This window comes from Heterodontus francisci, chromosome 26 (genome assembly GCF_036365525.1).
Source record: "Heterodontus francisci isolate sHetFra1 chromosome 26, sHetFra1.hap1, whole genome shotgun sequence".
Lineage (NCBI taxonomy): Eukaryota > Metazoa > Chordata > Chondrichthyes > Heterodontiformes > Heterodontidae > Heterodontus > Heterodontus francisci.
In genome coordinates, this window is record NC_090396.1 from 54,347,278 (window position 1) to 54,368,533 (window position 21,256).

Genomic DNA, 21,256 nt, shown 5'->3' on the forward strand with positions numbered 1-21,256 from the left:
TTCTACTTGTGAGAGGGACCAAAACCATGGACCATAAACATAAGACAGTCCAATAAAATCAATAGGAAGTTCAGAAGAAACATCTTTCCCCAAAGAATATTAAGAATATGGAATTTGCCATCACATGGAATAGTTGAGGCAAATGTCATAAATGCATTCACGGAGAAGCTACATAAACATGAGGGAGAAAAGACTAGGTTATGCTGATAGGGTTCAATGAAGAGGTGAAGCATAAACACTTGCATTGATCAATTGGGCCAAATGGCCTATTTCTGTGCTATAATTCTATGTAATTCACTGTAATATGCAGCCCATAAAGTGCCAGTGCCTGCAGGCTTGTGTCAGTAATGGGTGTATCCCACCTGCAAAAACCAGTCAACAGGAACAAGCTGCTGCTGACCCGATCTGCCCAAGTGTCAATACATTTTAGTTCAAAAACAGGTGTCACCTGTCTTAATAAAACAGACGCGCCCACATGGAAATTGTCACTGATAAAACAATTCTTAGGGCATAATCTCATAACTTAACCCATATTATGAATTTTCCCTTCCTCCCATGAAGATTTTCTTTATTTTACTGTTTTCTCCCTTTCTCTAGGCTGGATTTTATGCCGGGCAGACGGGAGCTGGCCACCGATGCAAAAGCCGGTGGTGAACCCGCTTCCACCCAGCCCGGGGATCCGACCCGCATTTTATGGTCCTGGGGCTTTAATTGTTCTGAGGTGGGACTTCCACCCGCTTCAGGGAGGATGCCCCGCCTCATTGAGCTGCTGGCCAATCATCGGGCCGGTAGCTCTTAGTCCCAGCAGCGCCACCGGGAGTGGTGGCCACTGCTGGGACTGCAGCCCAGCTGAGGACATGGAGCCAGGACTGCAGGTAAGTTAAGGTTGCCTAGCCGGGGAAATTGATCATGCCCCGGTGAGGCAAGGGTGGTCATTTGGGGGGGGGCTTCTCGGGTCCTGGGGGTGATTGGGGAAGTGGGGGCGGCCCTCAATCGGCCACCCTGTGCCCCATTGTTAGGGCCACCCTACTCCCGGTGCGCTGAGACCGCTATGCATCACTGGGCAGCCTTTCACATCTCCCAGACGCCCACTTGCCATGGGTAAAATACCCGTGGAGGAGGGCAAAGGCCCTTAAGTGGCTGTTAAGTGGCCACTTAAGGGCTTTGATTGGCCTGGGGTGAGAGGCCCGTTTCTCGGCCCCCCCGGCCCACGTAAAGTGGGGCAGAGTAGGGAGCGGGTTGGAAAGGCCTCCCACTCAATTTTCCGACACCCATTCGCCACCATCCAGCTCGCCGGGGTGGCGTAAAATTCCATCCTCTGCCTTTGATCCTATCTACAGATTATGCAAGAGGTGGGAGGGTTAGGAAATGACCTGTTGCTTGCTCATGTTGTTGAGTAATTAGCCAGTGTACAGTACACAACATCCTGCCTTTTGTTCTACTTGCCTACTCAAATGTTATGAATAAGATCGCAAATTTTCTATATCAGTGCTGCAGGTATGAACTTGCACCCAGTCAGATGGAATGCTGCACCATGCCGCTTTAAAATTGGATATAAAATTGAATTATATTTTAAGTTAAAGTTTTATTTTTATTTTAAAGGTTGATTTTGCAACTGTGAAAAGGCAACAAACAATTTTCTAAGAGATCAGCTTCAGCCTTGAAGATCTGATGATGCCTGGCAGAAATCCACTTTGAAGTTTAAAAACACTGCTTTAATTGGACCAAAGTTTAAAATGTGTTCTTGTTTTTGTGCAGTTTAAATTTAAGACATGTCTTATTGACTGTTTTTAAGTAGTAAATGTCAGGAAGTGGATATTGCTTTAAGGGAGAAAAGGACAAACAAAGGACATATGCGAAAGATTGGAATGTTTAAAGTTTGTGTAAGAAGCTGTTGTTAAATCTTTTGTTTTAAGAATGTTAAATAACTTTTTCTTTAGTTTTTGGGTTTTATTACAGTCATTTGAAAAGACGCCTGAAGAACAAAAGAAAAAAATTGATGTAGTGTACCTTTGCTTAAAAAAAAACGTGCTATTCTGTCTATGTGTAGTTAATAAGTATTATAAGTTAATAAGTTTGAATTAAGTTTATACTATTAAGGTTAACTAACTTGTTAAATTGTGGTGGCCACAATGAACTTTCAAGTTTATTATGTCAAGTTGAGGGACTCTTTAATTACAAAAGATTCTAAAAGTTTGGAAACAATTGGAGTAAAACCCTAAAGATATCAAAAGAATTGAAAAAAAGTTTAAAATGGAGTTTTGTTCTTTTTCAATCGAGAAAGTTTGTTTTAAAAGTTTTGTAAAGTGACGCATCTGAGAAAGTTTGGCTTCGCCCACTTGGAAACAAGCCAAGAAATTAACCCCGCTGCAGCTTGGACGTTATTACATTTTACATTTCTAAATTGACATATAATGGACAAATTAACCCATTGGGCTCAGGGGCAGAGCCACAATGGATTCTTTGTGTTTTTTTTAAGCAGGTAACGTTAGGTTCCAAGGCCACATGAGAACTGATGCCACAGCAAGAGATCCAGCAGCTTTAAGAATTTAAGAACATAACTGACGACAACAAATGTCACAGCATGTTATCAATGAGACAAAGTGCTTGAGAAGGATAATTGCAAGCACTTCTGTCTTTAATGTAAAAAAACATGCAATACCACCAAGTCTGGCCATAAGAAATTGGAATCGATCAACAAAATTAAATTGATATGAGTGATTATTTAAAGCACTGAAGGGGAAATTTATCTGACCTTTAAGGGGTCGATCGAATTTTTAGAAACCTGAAAAAAACAGTCTAGGTGGTTCTTAACTATAAAAAATAAAGTTTCTTTTGGGGAGATATTAAATGGAACATTAATAAAACCAGTCACTCCAGCAACACTGTTATTTGAATTTGGAATAATTTGAGATGTCAAAAATCCAGTGTAATTTAGCAAGTTACTTTTAAGAAACATGTCATTTAAGGTAGAGAAAAAAAAATATGGTCATGCCTGGAATCAAATGGGAATGTTTGATTTCTGTTTTAAAGAAGTATGACTGTACAGTTTCTCCAGGGCTCATGAATGAAACAGAATTATAATTAATGGGAATTGGCAATTAGATCTGCCTGATGTAGGTGCTAATTAGAATTCAAACCATTAAATTAACATAGTGTAGAATTTTCAAGAAGCCTAGAACTTTCCAGTGAAAGTCAGGAAAGTGTAGATAGGTCTGGTACTTTGATTCTTGCCGATGAGTTTTTTTTTTTAAAGAGAGCTACATTTGAAAGTCTCGGGTCATGGCCAGACATCAGGACCCTGCAAGGGGAGGCAACTGAAACATCTCAGACTGAGACCACCAGCCACCCCCACCCCGAAATGTTGATCTTTTGATAAGATCACCTGAGAGTTCAGAATGTGTGGCATAACATTGTGATACCGGTGTAAGTGTGCAGATGCGATTTGTTACATGTAGAGCAACTGAACTAATGACAGGAAGGGTGATGAGACGGCCAGGGTATGTCGTAGCAAGTAGTGAGGAAGTAGAACCTGCGAAAGAAAGGGCTAAAAAAGATTTGTAAAACAGCAGTGCAAACAATTGCATGAGCTAAAACAGGAGATCAGAGATCAGCAGATAATACAGGATATAGAAATGGACATGAAAGAGAAACAGGCAAAGGTGCCTAATGTAGGAGGAGATAAAATAATGGTAAAGGTAATGCCTGAGAAACCGGGTTTGGTGCCCAGGTGGATAGGACACTATGAGGTAATAATGACCAGCGACACCTGTGTGGACATTAGAGGGAAGGGACGTTGGAAACACTGGACGCAACTGAAACATGTAACTGACTGATTTTGTTTCGCAGAATCTAATCACAGCTGACCAGTGACTAATTATATCTTACAGAATGCTATGCACAATACTGATGCTCCTGGGACTGGGAATCAGCGAAGGTTCAACCTGCCAAGCGATAACCGGATTATACCACAATAGCTCAACAGACTTCAAGACCATAGGGATCAACAAACAGAACACGGATGCCAAGGACACAATTAACGGACCCCCCCCCCCCCCATTGCCCAATAGTAAACCCTGCGCCAGAGAATGGGCTAGTATTAACAAAAACTAGTAAGACTTTGTATGATAGCATGAACTGGTACCTGCTGTCCTAAACATTTCTAACATTAAAGTACCTCAGTGGTGTCCAGCGGAAACCCAAAGATTGTATGAGGCTTTGGAAAATCAAGTAATAGCACAGGTATCTTGGTTCAATGCTGGGGAGCGACCATGGGGTACACTCCCCGCTCAGGGGAGGTACCGACGAAAACGTAATCTATTGAATGATGCTGCTACGCTATTTAACATGGGAACTTCAGTCGTAAATTCAATTGTCTTGGCTTCAGTGGACACAAAGGTCTGGACATTAAGCACCCAACTTAAAGTAATCGTCAGATAGGGACAATTGATCCAGAGCAGACAGGGTCAAACCCTGACACGGACAGTTCAGGATTTGGTTGTAGTACTTGAGAGTCACGTATGGACCATTAACCAACTAATTGGTGAGGGGCGTAATATCTCAGAGGATGCGGTTGGGAATGATGTCTGCAGCACTTATGGATTCTGGATGCTTGAGCAGACTCGGGAGAGCTTGAGGACAGCTCCATGAGGGTGAAGTTCTCCTGTGGATATCAAACACCCATTTATCTAATTATAAAAACAAGAAATGCTGGAACCACTCAGCAGGTCTGGCAGCACCTGTGGAAAGAGAAGCAGAGTTAACGTTTCGGGTCAGTTCCGAAGAAGGGTCACTGACCCGAAACGTTAACTCTGCTTCTCTTTCCACAGATGCTGCCAGACCTGCTGAGTGGTTCCAGCATTTCTTGTTTTTATTTCAGATTTCCAGCATCCGCAGTATTTTGCTTTTATTTTACCCATTTATCTAACTTGTCCTGTCATCAGAACCAGGACCTGACTGGTTGCCAGCTCAGAGGTTTAACGTGTGTGTAAAACTGATGAGAAATGTGTTGTCAATAACAGCCTATCGATAGGTGTGGTCTTGGCAATCCTGGTTATACAAGAATCAATACACAGTAAAACCCTGTACGAAGTACAGAACATTGAGGCAATTAGGGAAGATTATTACGTAAGATATCATAGTATACCATCATACGTTGTAGAAATAGAGGGGGAAATGATAGATTCTACTTTAGATTGATGTAATATAGGAACCTCTGCCGTAGTATGTCCACATCCAATATATATATATTCTTTCTTTTTTCTTTCTTTTGGGCCTCCTTATCTCGAGAGACAATGGATACGCGCCTGGAGGTGGTCAGTGGTTTGTGAAGCAGCGCCTGGAGTGGCTATAAAGGCCAATTCTGGAGTGACAGGCTCTTCCACAGGTGCTGCAGAGAAATTTGTTTGTTGGGGCTGTTGCACAGTTGGCTCTCCCCTTGCGCCTCTGTCTTTTTTCCTGCCAACTACTAAGTCTCTTCGACTCGCCACAATTTAGCCCTGTCTTTATGGCTGCCCGCCAGCTCTGGCGAATGCTGGCAACTGACTCCCATATATATATAAAAAACTGAAGAGGTAAAATGTGGATTTAACGCAACAGTCAATTGTACAATGGAAGCTATACAGGCAGTAATGGAACCAACACATGTTGCATTTGTGGGAAAAAGGAGATATTGTCTGACCACGACACAATGAGAATATTAGTACGGACACAACTGATCCTGTCCAATAACTAATCACATGGTGCGTCTACACCCACAGGTACCAATCAGGGTGGGCAAGGTAGAGCTGGTGGAAATATATAAAAGGGAAGCTGTCAATCTGCAGTTTACTGAGAGCATAAAAGAAAACCTCACACAGTACAATTCTCATACTCTATCCCACCACTACCCACACACCTCACAGGCATCCGTGAGGGGTTACAGCAGGTACATAGGGTGTATTACACATTACAACAACAAACTAAGGCACTGGAAGAGGAAGTCGAACAGATCAATGATACCACACGGTGGGAGGATCTGTGGAATTGGGGTTCAAACGTACAAATACCCCCCTGGTTCAGGATCATCTCCCACATCTTGGTTATTGCCCAAGTGGTGATGGTTGTATATTTGATGTGCCTAGTCCACAGTGTCAGAGAACACACGAGGAGAGGCCAGTAGTGTGGGGACATGATAACAATGGGGTTAGGAAGGTTGTTCATGAGCTCTTACTGCAGGGCCGACCCATACAGATGGTGTAGTCAATGGCCTTTGCAACCCTAAGCTCGATACCTGGCCAGTATCAAAGAGTGGAGGACAGCAATGAGAGTTGAGCACATCAAAGTGTCCTGCAACTGAAGGTATACAGAGTACACCACCACCACCGTGAAAAAAACAGCTATCCTGCTCTGCTCCTGCAATTGTAATGGTTGCAAAAGTTATAATTGTTTCAAGATGAGGCCACATCGGAGTAAGGAATACATTTTTAAAAGTATTTCATAATTTTAAAAAGTATTTTTGAATATACTGCCTATGTTTGCTATCTTTCCTGGCTTGAAAGAAATGCATAAATCCTTCCAGGTCTACATAAACAGATGCAAAATCAAAACTTTTGATTAGTTCCCTCAAATACACTCCTGAAATGTACAATAGCATACATTCTCGAGGCTTGTACAAAAAAAAAACAAATACAAAGCCATCCAAGTTTGTAGGTAAACAGAAGATTTGTGGCAGAAAATCTTAAGTGATAAAACTGGTGTGCAGTAATTCATAGACAACACCAATGCATATTTTCAAGTTTCCGTACATTTTAATAATTCAGCACATTTTAGTAATACAGAATGCATGAGTTAAATTCTGTGGCACACCATGGTGTTTGCCAACAGTGGAACATTTTAACCATGGACATAAAAAAAAAATCATAGTTCACTTGCCCAATGTTGAGCCTTATTTTAGTTTGTATAGTAAAACATTACAGTTTGTTATAATTCAATAACAAATGCTACACTAAGAGTCTGTTATTTTACCCTTTATATAAATAAATATCAACATAGAAAACATAGTAAAAATACAGAAAATTCTGTTAAACCTATAAACATTGACTCCATGACCCAGAGCAATTCCACACTAAAAGATTCATAAGGAAGAACGCTTTGAATCTGGTGCAAGTGGGAATTGGCTTTTTAGATGAATAGAACCCATGCCCATCACCAATATGTATTTATATTTGGGAAGCCCAGCAGAATTTGGGTTTATTATAATCAGGCTCTCATTTACTTCATTTGCAAAATGAAACTGATCACCTTGTGCAGATCTAAAGAATAGTGATTTAACCATTTTGATTTGACCTGGTTTGCTGTGCAGTTGTTTACTTGGAGTTCTGTAAACTCAGAACACACATACAATAAACTGTATGGAACTAATGTGAAGTCATTTGCAGAAATCCAAAACACATGAAAAAAATTGTTCCTCTGATTTCCTTTTGATAGACAGGTCAAAGAGGTAGATTTTAAGGAGTGTCTTGAAGACGGAAAGAGAGATAGAGAGATGGAGAGTTTTAACAAGGCAATTTCAGAGCTTAAATGCAGGGTCACCAATGGTGGAGAAAATAAAAATCAGGGAAGCTCAACGGACCAGAATTAGATAAGCACAGATATCTCAGAGTGTTATAGGCTGGAGGAGGTTACAGAAATGGGGACTTGAAAACAAAGATGAGAATTTTAAAATTAAGACATTGCTAGACTGGGAGGCAAAGTAAGTTAGCGAGCATGGGGAAATAGATGAGTGGGGCGTTAGTCAAGTCTAGAAATAACAAAGGCATTAATGAGGGTTTCAGCAACAGATAAGCTGAGGTAAGGGCTGAATTAGGCAATGTTACAGAGGAGGAAGTAGCTGACCATAGTGGTAGTGCGAATATGTGATGAGAAGCTCATCTCAGGGTCAAATACAACATCAAGATTACTAGCAGTCTGGTTCAACCTCAGACAGTTGCCAGGGAGAGAGATGGAGTTGGTGGCAAGGGAACGATGTTTGAGATGGGGACTGAAGGCAATGGCTTCAGTCTTCCCAACATTTAGGTGAAGGAAATTTCTGCTCATCCAGCACTGCCGGTCAGACAAGCAGTCTGAAAGTTCAAAGATCGCGGAGGGGTTGACAGAGGTGGTGGTGAGGTAGAGCTGGGCATTGTTGATAAGCATGCGGAAACTGACACTGGGTTTTTAGTTGATGTTGCTGAGGGGAAGCACATAGACGAGGAATTGGAGAGGACTAAGGATCGATCCTTGAAGGCACCAGAGGTTGCGAGTGTATCCTGCTCCCACACCAAGGTACACATAAAAATAGTAGTGTAGCACAGAATCCAATTTTGAAGTGTGCTATTGTGCAGTATTACAACATAGGGCAGTTCAGAATACCTTAGATAATTACACTGTTCACTCCTTGGCTCAGACAGAAAGTTAATTGGTGACCTAACCTCAGTAGGTAGATCAGTATTTGACAAAGGGAGCTGAAGTATCAGTTTGTTCCTAAACTGTGTATTACACATCTAGGTTACAACAGCTTTCAATATAAACAGTTTGAAAAATTAGCAGTTCAAATGATCTTACAAAACTTTCAGTAAATACAAAGAATTCCTGACATATGGCTATAAACAGTACAAGTAATAAAATTCACAGAGTGCTGTGGAGGTACTCCCCAGATTAGTTATCATGGACCCTGTACAGCACGAGGTGGGGCTTTAGCCAAGATAAAGCAATCCGTACCTGAGTTCTGAATTTTAAGGGACAAAAGATGAGCTACAATTTGTTCCATTTAATGTGAACTAAAAATTTGAAAAAGTCTGACAGTGCAACACATCAGTATTTTGTTCTTGGTCACTTTGCAGTGAATATTCAATATTTGCATCTGTAATTACAAGTGCAGCAAAATTACACTGGTGGAAATTAGATGAACCCATCATGCTACATATGAGGTTGGATTTTTTTTAAAGAAAAGCTGGAGCCTGATTTAGGCTACTGTTTTAAGGATAACGTTTTTAAGTGAATTGTAATTCACAGTATAAATATGAAAAACAGAAATTAAGGCTCATCTATAATTGTTAATAATTTTTTAGGCCATGTTTTGCACTTAACATTTGGGCTTCACATTGTGGTGTAATAATGGCTGCTGCTGCACACTTCTACCACAAGAGGGAGCTTCATAAAATATAATACTACCAATGCACTAGGAGGGAAATTCACTTGCACCTGAATTTCTGTAGGCAAAACCACTGACAGTCTCTAGTTTAAAATAAACCTGCATCAATTCAATTAATAACATGATTCATAATTGGCAATTCCCAAGGACTCTGCAGAAGGTTGCCTCTCTGACTGATATTTGCCATCCCAGAAATTCAATGAAGCAAAATGCAACAATGGTAGGGTCAGTCTGTAATATTATAGTAAAAGGTGCTACAGTGTGATTGATATTACACTGCAATTTGTTGTTGCTCCACTGATTCCAATTTTGTTTAATGTGGTGTAGTTTTACCAACTTCAAGTGTGGATAGTAAAATAACCCAACAAAAAAAAGATACACTTCTAGACATCTCTCAATAACTCAGAGTCAAGTTATATCATCTGCTTCACCATTTTTTGCATTGTTGGTTTCCTCGACAGCACCAGTGGCAAAACGATATCTTCTTCCCTTCTTGTAACGGTCAGGATGAAGCTATTCAATGACACAGATGAGTAAAGTTTACAGAAATGAACTGCAATATACTTACAAAGTCAGTAAAATTCTTAGCCAAATACTGCTCGTTAACCTATGATAATAACCCCACCATCTTGGCATCAAATTTTGTTTTTAAAATAGTAAAGGCTTTTAACAAAGTCAGTCGGTATGGGGAAATGGATGGTGCAGCATGCCAAACAAGACGAAAAGCAAAATAATGTAGATGCTGGAAATCTGAAACAAAAACTAAGTGCTGGAAATACTCAGTAAGTCTGGCAGCATCTGTGGAGAGAGAAACAGAATTAAAGTAGAACCATTAGGGCAAATGCGAGGTGATGCATTTTGGAAGATCCAATTCAAGAGTGAACTATACAGTAAATGGAAAAGTCCTGGGGAAAATTGATGTACAGAGAGATTTGGGTGTTCAGGTCCACTGTTCCCTGAAGGTGGCAACGCAGGTAAATAGAGTGGTCAAGAAGGCATACGGCATGCTTTCCTTCATCGGACGGGGCATTGAGTACAAGAGTTGGCAGGTCATGTTACAGTTGTATAGGACTTTGGTTCGGCCACATTTGGAATACTGCGTACAGTTCTGGTCGCCACATTATCAAAAGGATGTGGATGCTTTGGAAAGGGTGCAGAGGAGGTTCACCAGGATGTTGCCTGGTATGGAGGGCGCTAGCTATGAAGAGAGGTTGAGTAGATTAGGATTATTTTCATTAGAAAGACGGAGGTTGAGGGGGGACCTGATTGAGGTGTACAAAATCATGAGAGGTATAGACAGGGTGGATAGCAAGAAGCTTTTTCCCAGAGTGGGGGTTTCAATTACTAGAGGACACGAGTTCAAAGTGAAAGGGGAAAAGTTTAGGGGGGATATGCGTGGAAAGTTCTTTACGCAGAGGGTGGTGGGCACCTGGAACGCATTGCCAGCGGAGGTGGTAGATGCGGGCACGATGGAGTCTTTTAAGATGTATCTAGACAGATACATGAATGGGCAGGAAGAAAAGAGATACAGAAGCTTAGAAAATAGGCGACATGTTTAGAGAGAGGATCTGGATCGGCGCAGGCTTGGAGGGCCGAAGGGCCTGTTCCTGTGCTGTAATTATCTTTGTTCTTTGTATTAACTATGCTTCTCTCTCCACAGATGCTGCCAGACTTACTGAGTATTTCTAGCACTTTCTGTTTTCATGCTGGGCAGACTCTTGCAATTCCCTCTAGGAGCAGGATTGTTGGATATAAGAATCCTTTGTGGTATCGGTTTTGATTTCAATTGAATGAAAACTGTGTGGATTGTGGGCGATCCACTCTCCTAGGTAACCGGCTAGGCAACAGAGTTGAAAAATAGCCCCAATGTGCTAACTTTATTTTGTCTTTTCATGGGATGTGGGCGTTGCTGACAAGGCCAGCATTTGCTGCCCAACCCTAACTGCCCTGCTAAACCACTTCAGAGGGCAGTTAAGAGTGAACCACATTGCTGTGGATCTGGAGTAACATGTAGACCAGACGAGGTAAGGACCACTAATTCCCTTTCTATTAGGACAGTAGTGAACCAAATGGGTTTTCACGACAATAAATAGTTTCATGGCACCATTACTGAGACTAGCATTTATTTATTTATTAATTGAATTTAAATTCCACCAGCCTGATGGGATTTGAATCCATGTCCCCAGGGCATTAGCCTGTGCCTCTGGATTACTAGTTCAGTTACATTACCACTAGGCCACCGTCTCCCCAACTTACACACCTTCTACCCAGAGAGTTTATTCTTTACAGGAGAGTGGACAAATATCATTAAGTTTAGCATAGTTATGGAAAGAGAAAAGGATCAGTCACCAGTGAAGGTCACTCAACTGGAAGAGGGCTAGTTTCAGTGAGCAGAAAAAGGAATCTGGGCCAGGTGGATTGCAATCAATGTTTGACTGGTAAAACTGCAAGTAAGCCTTCAAGGAAGAGTCTGATTGCAGATTAAACACCTTCCTATGAAGGTGAAAGGAAGGGCATCCAAAGCTAGAGATCCCTGAATGACCACAGATAGGAATTAAAATAAAACAGAGAAAGAAGGCTAGTGATAAAATGTCTGGTTTAAAATACAGCAATCAAGCAGAATCCAAGAAGTGCAAAGGGGAAGGAAAGAAGAGGAGCAAAGAGAACACATGAGAAAAGATTAGGGGATAAGATAAAAGGCAACAAAACATATAAACAGTAAAAAGATGGTCAAAGAAAGGGTGAGGCTGATTAGAGATAAGTTTTGTGGAGGTGCAGGGCATAGTTACATGACTATTTTACACATGCCTTCACAAAAGAGGATGTTGCCAATGTTATAATAAAGGAGAAGGTAATAGAGAAATTTGATAGGATAAAAACAGATAAAAAGGAGATACTTAAAATGCTGGCAGCACTCAAAGTAGAAAAAAAGTCACCTGTTCCAGATAGAATGCACCCGAGGTTGCTGAGGGAAGTATGTATGGAAATAGCAGAGGCATTGGCCACAATCTTTCAATGCTTCTTAAATATGGGAGTGGTGCCAGAGGACTGGAAGGTTGCAGATGTTACACCCCTACTCAAAATAAGGGGAACGCAATAAACCTGGTAACTACAGGCCAGTCAGCTTAACTTGGGTGATGGAGAAACTTTCAGAAATCAAATTCTAGGACAAAATTCATTGTCACTTTGAAAAATATGGATACAGATTTGTTACAGGCATATCATGTCTGACAAACTTGATTGAGTTCTTTGATGAAGTATGGAGAACATTGATGAGGATAGTGCAGTTGTGTATAGGGACTTTCAAAGCAAGTTTGATAAAATGCCAGTTAATAGACTTGCAAAGAATTTTAAAGCCCACGGGACTAAATTAGTAGTGTCAACATGGATACAAAACTGGCCAAGGGACAGAAATCAGAGATTAGTGGTGAACAGTTGTTTTGCTGACTCAGAAATATATGATGGTATCTTCTAGTGGTCAGTTTTTTTTTATTCATTCATGGGTTGTGGGCGTTGCTGGCTAGGCCAGCATTTGTTGCCCATCCCTAAGTGCCCTTGAGAAGGTGGTGATGAGCTGCCTTCTTGAACTGCTGCAGTCTATGTGGGACAGGTACACCCACAGTGCTGTTAGGAAGGGAGTTCCAGGATTTTGATGACGGTGAAGGAACGGCGATATAGATCCAAGTCAGGATGGTGTGTGACTTGGAGGGGAACTTGCAGGTGATGGTGTTCCTATGCATTTGCTGCCCTTGTCCTTCTAGTTGGTAGAGGTCGCAGGTTTGGAAGGTGCTGTCTAAGGAGCCTTGGTGCGTTGCTGCAGTGCATCTTGTAGATGGTACACACTGCTGCCACTGTGCGTTGGTGGTGGAGGGAGTGAATGTTTGTAGATGGGGTGTCAATCAAGTGGGCTGCTTTGTCCCAGATGGTGTTGAGCTTCTTGAGTGTTGTTGGAGCTGCACCCATCCAGGCAAGTGGAGAGTATTCCAACACACTCCTTACTTGTGCCTTGTAGATGGTGGACAGGCTTTGGGGAGTCAGGAGGTGAGTTACTCGCCGCAGGATTCCTAGCCTCTGACCTGCTCTTGTAGCCACGGTATTTATATGGCTACTCCAGTTCAGTTTCTAGTCAATGGTAGCCCCTAGGATGTTGATAGTGGGGGATTCAGCGATGGTAATGACATTGAATGTCAAGGGGAGATGGTTAGATTCTCTCTTGTTGGAGATGGTCATTGCCTGGCACTTGTGTGGCACGAATGTTACTTGTCACTTATCAGCCCAAGCCTGGATATTGTCCAGGTCTTGCTGCATTTCTACACGGACTGCTTCAGTATCTGAGGAGTCACGTTTATTAGGACCATTGTTCTTTTTGATGTATATTAATGACGTGGTCTTGCGTATAAGTTGAAAGCTTGTAGATGACACAAAACTTGGAAATGTAGTGAACAGTGAGGAGGATAGTTACAGACTTCAGGAAGATATAAACAGGCTGGTCAAATGGGCAGATTCATCATCGATGAAATTCAATGTACAGATGTGTGAAGTGATGCATTTTGGAAGCAAAAATGGAGAGGTAACATAAACTAAATGGTACAGTTTTAAAGGGGGTGCAGCAACGCAGAGACTGGGGGTGTACGTGTACAAATGCTTGAAGGTGGCAGGACAAGTTGAGAAGGCTGTTGAAAAAAAAACATACGGGATCCTTGGATTTATAAATACAGTCATAATTATAAAAACATGCAAGTTGTGCTAAACTTTTATAAACCACAGGTTAGGCCTCAGCTGGACTATTGCAACCAGGGTACCATACTTTAGGAAGGATGTCAAGGCCTTGGAGAGGGTGCAGAGAAGATTTACTAGAATGATACCAGGGATGAAAGACTAAAGGCCGGCTCTGGTCTGCAAAGGAAACCCGACCCGAGTCCGACAGAACCACATCCAACCCGAGCCCGACCCAGTCGGTATCCTTTCATTTTTTCCTGTGCCTGACCCGACCCTCAGTTAACCTACCTTCCGTTTTTCACTTTGTTACTTATCTGCACAAGCTTAAAAAAAATTAACTAGACAACCTTTCTAGTCCAAAAAGTACATTAACATTGGAGCCACTTACCAGAGATGGTAATAGAGCACGTCCAACCCAGCCCGACCCCGAATGCCAGACCCAGAAGAGCAACCCGACCCGAACACAACACATGTCATTGGGTCCTATCGGGTTCGGGTTGGGTAGCCATGCTCTATGAAAGACTATAGCTATGCGGAGAGACTAGAGAAGCAGGGATTGTTCCCTTTAGAGATGTTCAAAATTATGGAGAGTCTTGATAAAGTAAATAATGAGAAACAATACTAGAGAACACACTTAAGGTAATTACCAAAGGGGAGATGAGTTTTTTTTCCACAGTGAGTTATATCCTGAAATCCACTGCCTGAAAGAGTGGTGGAAGCAGATACAAACATAACACTGCATGGTTATGGGGAAAAGCAGGGAATGGAACTAATCAGGCAACTCTTTCAAAGATATGGCACAGGCAGACAAACAAGGAAGAAAGACAGAAAAAAGTAAGATTTGAATTTTTCTAGCACGTATCACCACCTCAGGATGTCTCAATGTGCTTTACAGTTGATAAAAGTACTTTTGAAATGCAGTCACTCTTGTAATATAAAAGAGTACTGAGGCACTGAGCAGCGTATACACACAGCATGATCATCAAAATCAAATAAATTATCCATAGCAATGCAACATATCTCGAAAACAAATCTAATTACCTCAACTTCCCTTTGTGTCTGCCTGTTCCGTTGAAGTTTAAATTTCTTTGCGTTGAAGTCTCGGAGTTTACCAATAAGAAACTTCTTGTCTTCTCCCTCCTGTGCCAAAAAAAAAATCTGTATATTACATGTGTAATTCAGTAAAGATCTGCTACTGGTACAGAACAGCTCTTAATAAAAAATCTGGCTGAGATAAGCATAGACTGAGGATCAAATCTAGAACCTTCCAAGTCTGTACAGGAACTCTTTCTCTTTAGCTCAGCTATCAGGCCAACTCATTATAATGATTCAATTTGTGATCTAATGATGTGGTGCTTTGGTTTTCAATTAAAAGACCCAGTAGCAATTGAGGCCTGACAATATTTATCTTTACAATAAACACTGACCACCAGACCTAAATTAATAAGGAAAATAAAAAGCTTTCACTTGAAAATATAAATTAATTTGGGGACAGTAATTTAATAGAAGCACTCAAATGTATTAGGGTTTTGATAGAGTAAATAACTGTTTTCTCTGGTGGGTGAGTTGGCAAGCAGAGGACACAAGTCAGAGTCATAATGGCACAGAAGGAGGCCATTTGGCCCATCAAAGCCATGCTGGATGTTGTTCCCTCAATTACCTCAACTGTGGGCAGATTGGCAACATACTTTCAGGCTTCCATCAATGCAACTCATTCAGCTGCTAGTTGCTGCATGAGAGCAATCCAGCAACAACTTGTGCACTTATTATTCCTTTCCAATGTGGGAGATGCTTGGTTTTCATCCCGGAGCATTCACTACATAATACATTGGAGACATGGCCATCTCAGAGTGGAAATTAAACCTGTGCTTCTCCACTCTCCAGTGCCTTGTGTTGGAACTTGAATAGTCAATGCTGACATGCTATCTCAATTCATAGCTGCTGAAAAATTATTTGAAATCGAAGATCACGTACCAAACGCACACAAATGTATATATCTTTCAGATAGAGTATGGTACCGTGGTAATTATGGTACTAAACTAGCAATCAAAAGTTAAGAGACAGACTTAAGATAATTGAATAAAGAACCAGAGGGGGAAATAAGGGAATTTTTTTTTTTAACCACAGTGAGTTATGCTCTGGAATGCATTGCATAAAAGGAAGGTGGAAGCAAATTCAATTGTAATTTTCAAAAGGAAATTGGATATATACTTGAAAAGGACAAATGTGCAGGACTTCAGGGAAAGATTGGGGTAGTGGAACTAATTAGATGACTCTTTTAAAGAGCCAGCACAAGCACGATGGGCTAAATGGCCTATCAAATTATTGCCTAAAGCAGAACTATACTTCTGAACGTTTAATTCAAAACTTTAACAAGAGAGAAACTGAAAGTGACTTACCAACGTATTGTAGAAACATTTAATGTGCTCTTATCAAAATTCTTTCTCCACTACAGCAGATATATTGACCCAACAATGTCAATAACTCCATTTAAATGATTTGAACAGAAAGTTGATATGAACACTAATATTCATTGGCATTCATTTTTGGCCAGGTGCTTTAATTCATATCCTTGATATGTCAAATAATCACTTCAATTGAAAGGTGGCTTGTTCCCATGTACAAGGTGAATAGAACAAATGCACATTGATCAAAAATTCAGATACTTACATTTCTAATTTGTTCGTTTAATAATTTAATTATCTTCCTTTGACCATCCACGACTTGCCAGTGGAAATAAATCACAATACTGAAAAGAGAAAATTAGAATGCAAATGTTGAACTTTAACACAAAACTTCAGTAACTGTCTGGAAATCATAATTCTGGACTCTAACCCATACACACAACATACTGAATATACTGTCTGACTATTTTACCAGTGAAAAAGTAGAGACTACAATCATTTTTTCATTTCAGTATAATTTGTTTTTTTATTTTTTATTTTATTTTATTTGTTTTCCTGGTGTTGACTCTGCCCAGATCCCATGTCTAAAATTACAGCAGCAACTCACACTTTACTTTTATTATGCTGGAACAATAAATGTCAGTGACCAGTTCTTACAAATCTATAACTAAGAATTAATTCACATAACCCCGAATCAAATAAACTAACCATTGTCACCTACAACTTGGCAATGCAAATTATAGAACATTTGAATGACCAGACTGTATTGAGTAGTTCTAACAGCGCACTATGGAGTTGGTTATTTTCTGGATTTCATAAAAATATCTCTACAAGCAGATTGGGACTCATTTTACTGAGTTTGAAAAGGCAAGATTATTTCGTATTTTTTGCTTAGAGTTAAACCACTTGTACATCTCCAAATTATTGTTCTGGAGTCCGGTGGAGCATGGCAAAAATCATAAACCCAATGAATTGTTCAATTTATCCATACCCACTTTTATCAAGATCACTTCAGGAGGTGTGCCCTGCTAAATATAACAGATCACTAAAATTTACATATTGTTTCCTTTTGGAAATATCAATGAAAGCTGCTCTTACCACAGCATATTCTTTTGCCAGTGGATGAATCATTGATTCACTAACTTCCTTAAGTATTATTTTTCTATCGCAACCCTCGTAGAAATACACACAAGTTACAAAATCCAAATAAGCCATTTGGCCCAACTAGTTCTAGTTGGTGTTTACTCTGCACACAAGCAAATAGTGCAAATCATATGATCCACGCTGTTCCCATGTCCTTCACCTGCTTTTTCTTCATCCAGCTATCCAATCTAATCTTGAATGTTGACAGTTTCTTTATTAACCATGAACCCTGGAACTGAACTCTACAGCCTCACAACTCCCTGTATAAAGGAGCTTCTCTCTGTTGTTCAAAATCTCACATTTAATCATGTATCGATGGCCGCTTGCACTAGAGGGAATTTTAAGGCAGGCGAATGTGTGGGTTTGGGCACGGGTGAAATCCCAGTAAAAAGCGAGTGTACCAGGAAGCTGGCTCCAACCCTCCGACTTTCTCATAACTGCAGCACGTTAAACTGTGTTAATTGAGCAAACCCCTCGGAAGATGCGGGCTGTCAATTTCAATAAGTTAACCGCTCAATTACAGCAATATTAACAGGGATTTTGGAGTTCGACTTTGGTTCCACAGGTTTCCCTGGCTTCCTGGAACTCACCAGTGAGTAACTAATAAAGAGCTAAACTATAAAGCAAAAAGGAAATTTATAAAATTAAATATTATCCTTGTCCAGCGATCAGCCCAATCACCGTCACTGTAACCTTAAAAATGCAATGCATAAACAATATAGTGATTAAGTAGCATTTTAAAAATGTTTTCTGTGAAGCATTTTCAGACGCAATCATATAGTTTTTGTAAAGAGCTCTGACCTGTTGAGGATTAAATAAGCCACTAAGGAGGTTTATAAACCAACTATAAATCTACCTTGGTTTATGTTTGAAAAAAGCAGCAACTCATGATTTATATAACAAATCTCTTGATTTATAAGATGGTGGGGTTGGCATTACTGCTGTAGCAAACCCAGGGAAGATTTGGGTGAAGGCCTTTCCACCTCAAAATACATCTACACATTGAAACACAATTTAAAGGAGCCTGGTAAATGTTAAATGCTACTTTATGGTCCTCATAAGTTAATGATGCACAAAACGTGTACAATGTTTCCACCTCTAACTAAATTATTTCAGAATGAAAAGATATTTGTCTCCTGATTTAACCATGGGTGTTCGACAGGCTAATATCATTTTAAACAACAGACAGGCATTCTTAGAAATAGTCATCAGTCCCGCTCAACACTTCTGTCGGTTTATCAGCAGCTTATATAGTTATTGTAGAATACAACTGAGAACTTGTTAAAAAAAAATATGTAAACTTACCCTAGGATGCCTGATGCTAAGAGAAAGAAGAAAGGATTTTCCACTAATAATTTGTGAGTCCACGAAAACCACGAAAAGAAATAATCTTTTTCTGCCAGCTGATGGATCCAGATCTTTGCAGAATCGTATATGGTGTCCAGTGTTCGGAAGGGACCACAAGCTAGTGATGGCTTTATGCTAATTTAAAAAATCAAAATGGCAAAAAAAACTTTCGTTATGCTAATATTCACTCTTGCAAGTAAATTTCAGAGGAATATGAGAAGCAGGAGATGGCAGTTAATGGTGTAGCTTGCCTTTATTTGGCTCAATCATTATATACAGCTTTTACATACGCACATACGAATTAGGAGCAGGAGTAGGCCACTCAGCCCATCGAGCCTGCTCCGCCATTGAATAAGATCGTGGCTGATCTGATTGTAACCTCAACTCCACATTCCCGCCTACCCCCGATAACCTTTCACCCACTTGCTTATCAAGAATCTATCTACTTCTGCTTTAAAAATATTTATAGACTCTGCTTCCACCATCTTTTGAGGAAGAGTGTTCCAAAGACTCACGACTCTCTGGGAGAAAAAACTTCTCATCTGTCTTAAATGGGCGACCCTTTATTTTTAAACAGTGACCCCTAGTTCTAGAATCTCCCACAAGAGGAAACATCCTTTCCACATCCACCCGGTCAAGACCCCTCAGGATCTTATATATTTCAAACAAGTCACCTCTTACTCTAAACTCCAGCAGATACAAACCTAGCTTGTCCAACCTTTCCCATAAGGCAGCCCGCTCATTCCAGGTATTAGTCTAGTAAACCTTCTCTGAACTGCTTCCGGTGCATTTACATCCTTCCTTAAATAAGGAGAACAATACTGTACACAGTACTCCAGATGTGGTCTCACCAATCCCTGAATAACTGTAGCATAACCTCCCTACTTTTGTATTCAATTCCCCTCACAATAAACAATAACTTTGTTAGCTTTCCTAATTACTTGCTGTACCTGCATACTAACCTTTAGTGATTCATGCACTAGGACACCGAGATCCCCCTCTGCATCTCAGAGCTCTGCAATCTCTCACCATTTAGAGAATATGCTTTTTTATTCTTTCTGCCAAAATGGATAATTTCCCATTTTCCCACATTATACTCCATTTGCCAGATCTTTGCCCACTTACTTAACCTATCTCTATCCCTTTGTAGCTTCCTTATGTCTTCTTTACAACTTACTTTCCTACCTATCTTTGTGTCATCAGCAAACTTAGCAACCATACCTTCAGTCCCTTCATCTAGGTCATTTATATAAATTGTAAAAAGTTGAGGCCCCAGCACTGATCTCTCTGACACACCACTTGCTATATCTTGCCAACCAGAAAATGACCATTTATGCCTACTCTGTTTGCTGTTAGCTAGCCAATCTTCTATCCATGCTGATAGGTCACCCCCTATACCATGAGCTTTTATTTTCTGCAATAACCTTTCATGTGAACCTTATCAAATACATTCTGGAAATCTAAGTACAGCACATCCACCGGTTCCCCTTTATCTATAACCCATGTTACTTCTTCAAAGAACTCCAGTAAATTGGTTAAACATGATTTCCCTTTTACAAAACCATGTTGACTCTGTCTAATTACTTTGAACTTTTCTAAGTGTCCTGCTATAATTTCTTTAATAATAGCTTCTAACATTTCCCCATGACAGATGTTATGCTAACTCGGCTGTAGTTTCCTGCTTTCTGTCTCCCTCCCTTTTTGAATAAAGGAGTTATATTCGCTATTTTCCAGTCTAATGGAATCTAGAGAATTTTGGAAAATTAAAACCAACGCATTAAATATCTCACTAGTCACTTCTTTTAAGACCCTAGGATGAAGTCCATCAGGACTCGGGGACGTGTCAGCCCACAGTTCCAACAATTTGCTCAGTACCACTTCCCCGGTGATTGTAATTTTCTTGAATACCTCCCTCCCTTTCATTTCTTGATTTGCAGCTATTTCTGAGATGTTGCTTGATTCCTCTATAGTAAAGGCTGATGCAAAATACCTGTTCAATTCATCTGCCACCTCCTTATTTTCCATTACTAATTCCCCAGACACTTTTATAGGATCAATGCTTACTTTGTTAACTCTTTTTTTAAAATATGTATAGAAACTCTTACTATCTGTTTTTATATTTCTAGCTAGCTTTCTCTCAAACACTTATTTTCCCTCCTTATTGATCTTTGAGTCATTCTTTGCTGTTTTTTATATTCTGTCCAATCTTCAGACCTGCTACCCATCTCTGCGCAATTATATGCTTTTTCTTTAAGTCTCATGTAATCTTTAACTTTAGTTAACCATGGATGGTGGGTCCTCCCCTTGGAATTTTGCTTTCTTGTTGGAATGTATCCATTCTGTGTATTCTGAAATGTCCCCTTAAATGTCTGCCACTGCATCTCTATTGACCTATCCCTGAACCTAATTTTCCAGTTCCTTTTAGCTATCTCTGCTTGCATGCCCTCATAATTAATAACTTTTACTGGTG

General features: G+C 40.3%; 1 protein-coding gene and 1 long non-coding RNA gene across 5 annotated transcripts in view; one reads left to right on the top strand and one right to left on the bottom strand.

The window, feature by feature from the left end:
* Positions 1-1,426: 1,426 nt before the first annotated feature.
* LOC137384565 (uncharacterized) lies at positions 1,427-4,673 on the top strand. Its single transcript, XR_010977610.1, has 3 exons — positions 1,427-1,497; positions 1,603-1,883; positions 3,891-4,673. It is a non-coding gene; the product is annotated as an uncharacterized lncRNA (long non-coding RNA).
* Positions 4,674-6,766: 2,093 nt separating this feature from the next.
* The window catches only part of LOC137384367 (transmembrane channel-like protein 6), a 112,211-nt gene continuing 97,721 nt past the window's right edge, over positions 6,767-21,256 (bottom strand). For all 4 annotated transcript variants that reach the window (XM_068058301.1, XM_068058302.1, XM_068058304.1 and 1 more), the window contains 4 exons: positions 18,745-18,921; positions 16,562-16,640; positions 14,933-15,031; positions 6,767-9,685 (listed from right to left, as the gene is read on the bottom strand). In XM_068058301.1, coding sequence (XP_067914402.1) covers positions 9,581-9,685; positions 14,933-15,031; positions 16,562-16,640; positions 18,745-18,921 — 460 coding nt within the window. In that variant the 3' untranslated portion in view covers positions 6,767-9,580. The remainder of the gene's footprint in view (positions 9,686-14,932; positions 15,032-16,561; positions 16,641-18,744; positions 18,922-21,256) is intronic.